Source organism: Neophocaena asiaeorientalis, unplaced genomic scaffold, assembly GCF_003031525.2.
Source record: "Neophocaena asiaeorientalis asiaeorientalis breed wild unplaced genomic scaffold, Neophocaena_asiaeorientalis_V1.1 scaffold461, whole genome shotgun sequence".
Taxonomy (NCBI): Eukaryota; Metazoa; Chordata; class Mammalia; order Artiodactyla; family Phocoenidae; genus Neophocaena; species Neophocaena asiaeorientalis.
Genome location: NW_020173230.1, coordinates 3,878,696 through 3,886,258, shown reverse-complemented (window position 1 = coordinate 3,886,258; position 7,563 = coordinate 3,878,696). Strand labels below are relative to the sequence as shown.

Genomic DNA, 7,563 nt, shown 5'->3' with positions numbered 1-7,563 from the left:
GGGGGGGGGGGGGGGGGCGGTTTGCTCTGACCCTGAGGACAGTGGGGAGTGGCTGTGGGCACACTGCTTGGAGAGGCCACCCAGCAGCTACCCGGAGTCCTGGAGCCAGAAAGGCAGCTGAGTACCAACCATGAGCAGCAGACACATCTGAGACGTGGGGGAGACGCCACAGGACTTGGGGACCAGGCAGGGAGGGAGGAGGCAGGCCCAGGGCTTGACTCCCAGGTGTGGCAGGGGGACACCACCAACACCTGGCTGGACAACCGCCATGGTCTGTGCTGAGGTGTCACTACAGTTCCCTCCTGCCACCTGCCCTAAAATTCTTGCCACGCTATTCCCCACGCTCAGGATAAAATTCAAGATCTCACCAGGGCCCACAGGGCCAGTATATCCCCTGGCCCAGGCAACCTTGCCACATCACCTTGTGCCAATCCCTCCAGTTCTCCAAGCTGTGGCCAGCTGTCCCTGCCACTGGCCCTTTGCACTTCCCCCGTGTGAGCACCCTTCCTGCCTCTGCCCACGTGACTCCCTTGGGAGTCATGGAGAGCATGAGCCTGAGGACCTGTCCATCTGCCACTGGTCACCTCGGAGTCCCCTCGGCCTCCCTGCTCCTCTCGGCGCACCTTATTCTCCTTCCTCTGTAGCTGACATCCATCGCACTTCGTGGGGTTTTAATGCCTGTCTCCCCCACCAGGCTCTGGGCCGCACAAGGTCAGAGGACCCCCGCCGAGCACTGTCTCAGGCCTTCCAGGTGATACAGAGGAGCCACACGCCTTCACCTGGCTCTTCTGGACCTTCTGGCCCAGACACCATCCCGTTGTCCTCCACTAGCCCTGGGATGTGAGTTACTGTCCCCACTTTGCAGATGACAAGATCACGTTGGGCAGAGGAAGGTCACTGCTGGTGAGTGGCAGGACCTGGGCAGTGATGAGGTGATCGAGCCCAGAGAGGGAATGGACCTTTCCTCAAGAGGTGGGCAGGAGGTGGGCACAGGACAGCTCTGTGAGGAGGCCCGTGAAAACAGCCTCTGGTTGCCCAGGGCAGGGGGCGTGTTGCAGGCATCACTGCAGCAGGCGTGCCTGGGGTCAGACACCGGGACTGGGGGCTGCCCGGCTTCGAGGACTGGCTTTCAGGGCACCCCTGCCCGTTCTCACCTCCTCTTCTGAGGCTGGTCCAGCCGCACGTCCCAGCAACGGCAGCCGCCTTCGCAGCCGGCCAGCAGGTAGGCATCCGGGCAGGAGGCGACGGGGCAGAGGCGCAGGGCGATGGAGGTGGTGTCGAGTGTGAGCAGCTGGCTGCCGGCAGGTGAGAGGGAGGGCGTGAGGCCACAGACTCAGGTGTGTGCCCACCCCCACGCCCATCCCCCAAAGTCCTGCTGCAAAGCATCACCTGGCCTGGAATTCGTAATCATGGTTGGGCACCCCGATGTCCCAGAGTATGATCCGCTTGTCATAGGAGGCCGCTGAGGAGGGGATGGGAAGGAGAGAGGTGGCCCTGAGGAGGCCCTGCTCCCTCCTGCAGGCTGCATCCCAGGCTGAGGCCACGGCCCCAAGGCAAGGAGGGAGGGCCACGGCTGGGAGAAAGACTCAAGGGCCTACCATCCTTATCTTACTCTAACCTATGTGCCCCACGCCACGCAGCCACGTCCCCCAGTCTCCGCTCAGATATCACCCTCATCACACCCAGAGGGCCAGGGGATCCACCCAGGTCCCCAGGTCACGGACGTGGCCCAGGTTGTCAGAAACCTCCAAAGCCACAGAGCAGGTTGTGGGGAAGAGACAGAATCTGAAGCCTGGTCAGTTGTCCGTGAAGCCCTGATGTTCCTACCGGTCTGCACTGACCTCGGCAGCCAGCATGAGGCCCGCCAGCCACAGGAGCTCCCTGCCATCCCAGGAAGGAGTCCTGAGGCGTCAGGCTGCAGGACAGGTGCAAAGGGAGCCCCGGAGGTTCGGGGAGGGGGTCTTACTGAAGAGGTGGGTCTCGTGTGTGGGGCTAAAACAGAGAGTCGCAATGGCCTTCTTGTGGGCCCGGATGAGCCCGCAGCAGAAGCCGGCCCGCACGTGCAGCAGCCGGACCAGGCCCCGCAGGCCTGCAGCTGCTAGCACGCTCCAGCGCTTCTTGTGGCCTGCCTGTGTGACCACCGTCAGGGCCGTCCAGGCCACTGAGAAGAACTCCTGGGGAGGGAAGGGGAGGGGTCACCGAGGGGCAGAGCTACACGCGTGCAGGATCAGGCCCGGGAACGGAAGCCCAGCATCAAATAAAAAGGTCAGCTGGTGAGTAGGTGGCCGAGTCTGGCCCCCCGGCCCCAGCACTCCTACCCCCGGGAGCCAAGGCTCTGCCTGTCGTGCTGCAGGAGCAGGGCCCCGGCACTCACCTCACCGGGCGCCTTGTACTTGTGCAGTACGATGCCCGTCTGGCAGTCGATCACACACACGGCCTCCCCGCCACACGTGGCCACGGTCTGGGATGTGGCCCCTGCCTGCCCTGTTTGAGAAGTCAGCCTGGTGACCCACTGCAGCCCCCTGTCCTGACCCTGAGGACACTGAGCTCTCTGTCCCTCCCGATTCCCCCGTCCACCCAGGCGGCCCCTGCACGTGGTATTCCCAGGCCCCGTGCCCAGAAAGCTTGCCCTGCTTGTTCCCTGTGGCCCTCGCCCCGCCTGCCCCCCGAGGACGTGCCCTCGTCCCAGGCTGGCTCGAAGGCGCAGGCCCAGAGCTGGGTCTCCAGGTCACGAGGGCTGTTGTTCTTGCTGTGGCACTGCAGGAAGTGCAGGGGCTCCAGCTGCAGGGCAGTCTGTGGGAGCAGAGGGGGGTCATGGCTGCCCCCGGGCCTTGCTCCCACCACACGCCCCCTGCCACCTTGCTAGCTCACCTGGCTGCCAGCAGAGCCCACAGGGCTGCCCTCCACCTGGGCCAACGGGGAGGTGCACACCCGCTTGTTGGGAGAGACGTTGACTGGGCCATCACCTGGCCGCTTCGAGGCCACTGGCCCGGCCTGTGGAGGAGGGGGCGGGGGCAACCCGAGGGCTTGGTGACCATGTGTCCATCTGCCCAGGGCTTCCTTCCTCCCCATCAGAGGCTGCACTGCACCTTCCCATGGGTACGGGAGGCCAGGGGTACCAGGGTCAGAGGGAACCAGCTCGAGCATAGGAGGCCGTCTCCTGGGCACACTGCCAGGACGTCTTCCTAATGCCTCCCGAGGCAGGAAGGGCCAGGGCAGGCCCTGGGAGCCCGGGAGCCCCATGGAACCACTCACCCTAGGCTCCTGGATAGCGGTGGCTTTTGGGGGCCTCTCTGAGATGTTTGCCTCATGCACCTGAGTCCCACCAGAGGCCAGCAGCTCCTCAGAGATCATCCGCACCTGGGTGGGGCCAGGCCATCAGGAAGCTGAGCACATCCCGGGGGCCTCCAGCCCCTCCCCAGACGCCCAGTCAGAGGGTGCTTCCCGAGCTGGGGAAGAGTCCTTCCAGCCCATAGGGCTTCCTTCCCTGACCTGCCCACTCCCCACATCCCCTCATGGCCAGAGACCTCCAGGGCGGCTCAGGCTGTGGCAGCCAGGGAGGAGCTGGGAGAAGCGACTCCCAGCACAGCGGGGTGAGGACATACCCTCCACTGGGTGAAGTCGCTGAGGGACTCGGGCCCATAGCGGACATCTCTGACGGCCGACCTCACAAAGTCTGCCTGGGCCTTCTCAGCCTCCTCGTCTGGGCTCAGTGTGGCCATGAACTTCTCCCAGTGAGCTGTGACCTGGCACAAGAGGGACCAGATTCAGGCTCAGCCCACCCCGGCTCTCCTGGACCTTCTGTGGCACCTCTGCCTCTAATCTCAGGGCCAGAGCTGTCTCAACCTCACTGCCTCTGGGACGCCTCCCCGAATCACAGCTTTCTCAGCTGCAGGTTGCACAAACGCAAGCAACACAGAGGGAGAGACAGGCCCTGAAGGGAGGAGCTGGCCCGGGGTAAAGACACCGTGAAAGCGTCCCAGCCTCCCCTGCCAGGGCAGGACCTCCAAGGACAAGAGGCCAAGCGCCACAGCCAAGCTCAAAGCAACAGGTCGGGCTAGGGGCTCAGGGCCACTTGGGGTTGGGACAGAGAGCCCCTGTAACCCCCCTTGGTGTCCTCCAAATGTCCAGTTCTGTCACTCACTCCTCAAGGCCCCCGACTGCTCCCAAGCACCAGAGACACCGCCCCGCCCCTTACCCTGCTGGTCAGCTCCCGGTTCAGGTTCTCCACCTGAGAGCAAGTGGAAGAAGCGTCCTTGCCGTTGACCTTACGGAGCTTGGGCAGGAGGAAGGAAACTTTCAGGTTGTCGCTGACCTGGGGGATGAGGGAGGAGAGTGGCTCGGGGTCACCCCAGCCTGTGGCTGAGCCCGAGCCCCCAGGGTGCTGGCCCGGGATGCGGGGCCGCCCACGTACTGTCAGAAAGGGGTTGCCCTCCAGGCTGAGCTCCTCGAGCTGTGGGAACTGGCACAAGACAGTGACGTCGCCCAACTGGTTGTTGGCGCAGCGGAGGATGCGCAGGTGGGACAGGCCCAGGTTGGCGGGCAGCGTCTCCAGTTGGTTGTTGGAGAGGTCCAGCTCTTGCAGCTGCTTCAGGCGGCTCAGCAGCTTGGGGTCCAAGTGCTCTGAGAGCAGATTCATCCCTGACAGGCTGGGGAGAGGGGCAGACAGGGCGGGCTCAGGGGGCAGGCAGGCCTCCCACCCCGCACGCACGGCAGCCCAGGTTGCCTCCGACGGCTTTTGCACCTGACATTTCTCCTGCGTGCATGGCCGATCCGCAACGTTCCCCCACTTTCTTTAACCCTGTCCCTACTTTATAACTTGGGGCAGCTGGCCCCCTCCAGGATGCTTTTCCTGATCCTCTAGGGGGGCTTTCTGTGCTCCCCAGTCCTCTGTAATTCTCTCAACAGGTTGCTCCATATTCTTTCTGCAAGACTGTCTCCCTAGCAGCCCGGACCCTCTTCTGAGGTAATGCCGCTCCGGGCCTACCAGACCCATCTCATAACGAGAGAACGGCGTTTGTCCCGAATGATTAAAGACTCTGTCGAACCGACAGGGTGATAACGGGGCCGGGCAGGGAGAGAGGAACGGTCCCAGGCTTTCTTCCCAACCGTCTGCCGACCCACGCCCTGGTGGAGGGCGGTGTGGCCCCGGCCCTTACTCCAGGCTCCGGATCTTCCCCAGCCGGTCGCACTTGGGTCGCCCCCGCTGGATCAGCAGCCGCGCCGAGAGGGGGCCCATGGCGAGGAGGCGCGGCCCGCGGGGACCCGATCGGCGGCACGCGAATCCGGTGCTGGCGCCGGCGGTTGTCCGATTCCAGGAGGTGGCGCCGCGCGTATCCGTCGGCGGCGGCGACCGGAAGGAAGCGGCCGCGCGGACCTCGTACCCTGCGCGCGCACTACAACTCCCAGCGGCGCCCGCGGCCCCGCGCCTGCGCCCTGGCCGCCAGGACGCGGCGATGGCGGCTGTGGCGGTGGTGGCCCCAGAGGTCCTTCGGGAATGTGGTTGCAAGGGTATCCGGACCTGTCTAATCTGCGAGCGGCAGCGCGGAGGTGACCAGCCCTGGCAGCACCAGGTGAGGGCTGGGAGAGGGGCCGCGCCCACAACTCCGTTCTTCATCCGGGGAAACTGAGGCCCGGGTTGACCGTGAAGACGGGCTCCGGATCAAACCGTGTCAGCGGCCCTGGCGATGGGGGCGTTGCGGGGTGAGGAGATGCGGGCTTCGAGCAGTGGGCCTGGAGTGGGAAAGGGGCTGGGACGTGGATGCAGTCCGACCAACAGCTCACCTCTGGAACCTGGGGGGAGTCTGACAGCAAACGTAGCCCCCCCGTGTCTGGGGCTGGAAGCTTCACGGGCTCGTGGTTAGACGACACGGAGAGAGTAGGGGGTGCTGAAAACCAGGGCAGAGGGCCCCAGAAGGCCTTGGACGGAAACGGGCAAGGAGGAAACTCATTCCAACGAATTAACAGAAAAGGACTCAGAGGCTTTGAGCGGGGCAAGGGCCTTCCAGCTGGGCCAAGGCCTGGGGAAGGTGGACGATGCTTCAGGTGAGGGAGATGAGGTCGGTGGGGCCTGACCACGGAAGGCGGGCGGGACCTGTGCTGAGGGCCATGGCGAGCTCTTGAGGGTTTTAAAGGAAGTTACCTGTGAATTTTAGAAAGATCCTGGGAAGGGGAGGGGTGGATAGGAAGAAAAGGAGGCTGGGAAGCCAGTGAAGAAACTGTCACAGTGTCCGTGATAAAAGCTCAGAAGGTCCTGTGAAAAACAGTGGCGGTTCCTCAGAAAATTAAATGTAGAGCTACCATATGACCCAGCAATCCCACTTCTGGATATGGTCCCAAAAGAATTGAAAGCAGGGTCATGAAGAGATATCTGTACACCCATGTTCATAGCAGAGTTACTCACAATAGCTAAAAGGTGGAAGCAGCCCAAGTGTCCACGGACAGATGAAAGGAAGAACGAAATGTGGTCCATCCGTACAGTGGAATATTACTCGGTACTAAAAAAGGAGGAAAGGAAAGTCTGGCACGTGCCACCACACGGCTGAACCCTGAGGACGTTATGCTGAGTGGAATAAGCCAGGCGGAAGACATGCTGTGCGATTCCACTTGTGTAAAGTCGCCAAATTCACAGAGACAGAAAAGAATGGTGGGTGCCAGCAGCTGGGGGGAAGGGAGGGGGAGAGGTGTTAATGGGTAGATTTAGTTTTGCAAGGTGAGAAAGTTCTGGAGATTGGTTGTACAACAATGTGATATACTTAACACGCTGAAATGTGCACTTAAAATGTGGCTGAGGATCAATTTTAAAGGTATAACGTATATGTGGTTGTATATATTTGACCACAGTTAAAAACTTTCTTAAAAAAAGAGTTTTTCAGACCTTGCCAGAGGTCTGAACTGTGCCCATGGCTGTGGGTGTGGAGGCTCAGGGCACCGCGGGGGTAGCATCTTCCCAACCTGATGGCTGAGGGACGAGTGAAATGTACGGGATGACTCCTTAACTTTCCGTGTGTCCCATGTGAGGTGCCAGGAGACAGAGACATGGTGGTTCAGGGTTGGGGTGTGGGTGCTGGCGATGCCTGTAGAACATAAAGCGGGAGGACGCAGAATTCACTGGGCAGGGAACACCTCAGACTGCCCTGTAGATCTGACAAAGTCCTGGCCAACCCAACCGGAAGCTCCGGAGCAAAGACGGCCTGGTAGGCAGTCCCACGTTGGGCAGAAATGGCCAGGCCTGTGCTGGGTCACTGGCTGGAGGCCCAGGAGAAGGGTGGCCTCTGCTCAGAACCAGAGGCAGATCCTGAAGGCCCTGCCACAGGAGGTTGTCTGGCACTCCTCTGGGTGACTGGCAAGTTCTGCTCTGTTTTTTGTGGGTTTTTTTCCCAAAATTTTATGTATGTATGTATGTATGGGGCCGTGCCACTCAGCTTGCGGGATCTCAGTTCCCCGACCAAGGGTTGAACTGAGGCCATGATGGTGAAAGCACCTAATCCTAACCACTAGACCACCAGGGAACTCCCAGTTTTGCTTTTTTTTTTTTTTTTTTTTTGAGTTTGGGGGCCTCCC

At 61.7% G+C, this 7,563-nt stretch overlaps 2 protein-coding genes across 3 annotated transcripts in view; one reads left to right on the top strand and one right to left on the bottom strand.

The window, feature by feature from the left end:
* The window catches only part of LRWD1 (leucine rich repeats and WD repeat domain containing 1), a 7,027-nt gene extending 1,446 nt beyond the window's left edge, over positions 1-5,581 (bottom strand). Inside the window, exons 1-11 of the mRNA XM_024745255.1 lie at positions 5,160-5,581; positions 4,415-4,649; positions 4,199-4,315; positions 3,606-3,746; positions 3,256-3,360; positions 2,872-2,994; positions 2,679-2,793; positions 2,375-2,484; positions 1,967-2,174; positions 1,390-1,462; positions 1,155-1,295 (exon numbers count right to left, since the gene is read on the bottom strand). Of these exons, the coding sequence (XP_024601023.1) occupies positions 1,155-1,295; positions 1,390-1,462; positions 1,967-2,174; positions 2,375-2,484; positions 2,679-2,793; positions 2,872-2,994; positions 3,256-3,360; positions 3,606-3,746; positions 4,199-4,315; positions 4,415-4,649; positions 5,160-5,239 (1,448 nt within the window). The 5' untranslated portion in view covers positions 5,240-5,581. The remainder of the gene's footprint in view (positions 1-1,154; positions 1,296-1,389; positions 1,463-1,966; positions 2,175-2,374; positions 2,485-2,678; positions 2,794-2,871; positions 2,995-3,255; positions 3,361-3,605; positions 3,747-4,198; positions 4,316-4,414; positions 4,650-5,159) is intronic.
* Positions 5,225-7,563, top strand: part of ALKBH4 (alkB homolog 4, lysine demethylase) — a 7,430-nt gene continuing 5,091 nt past the window's right edge. The window contains exon 1 of one of the 2 annotated variants that reach the window (XM_024745256.1): positions 5,225-5,573. In XM_024745256.1, coding sequence (XP_024601024.1) covers positions 5,238-5,573 — 336 coding nt within the window. In that variant the 5' untranslated portion in view covers positions 5,225-5,237. Of the gene's footprint in view, positions 5,574-6,409; positions 6,647-7,563 lie in introns of those variants that run through there. The other variant, XM_024745258.1, reaches the window with a different exon arrangement.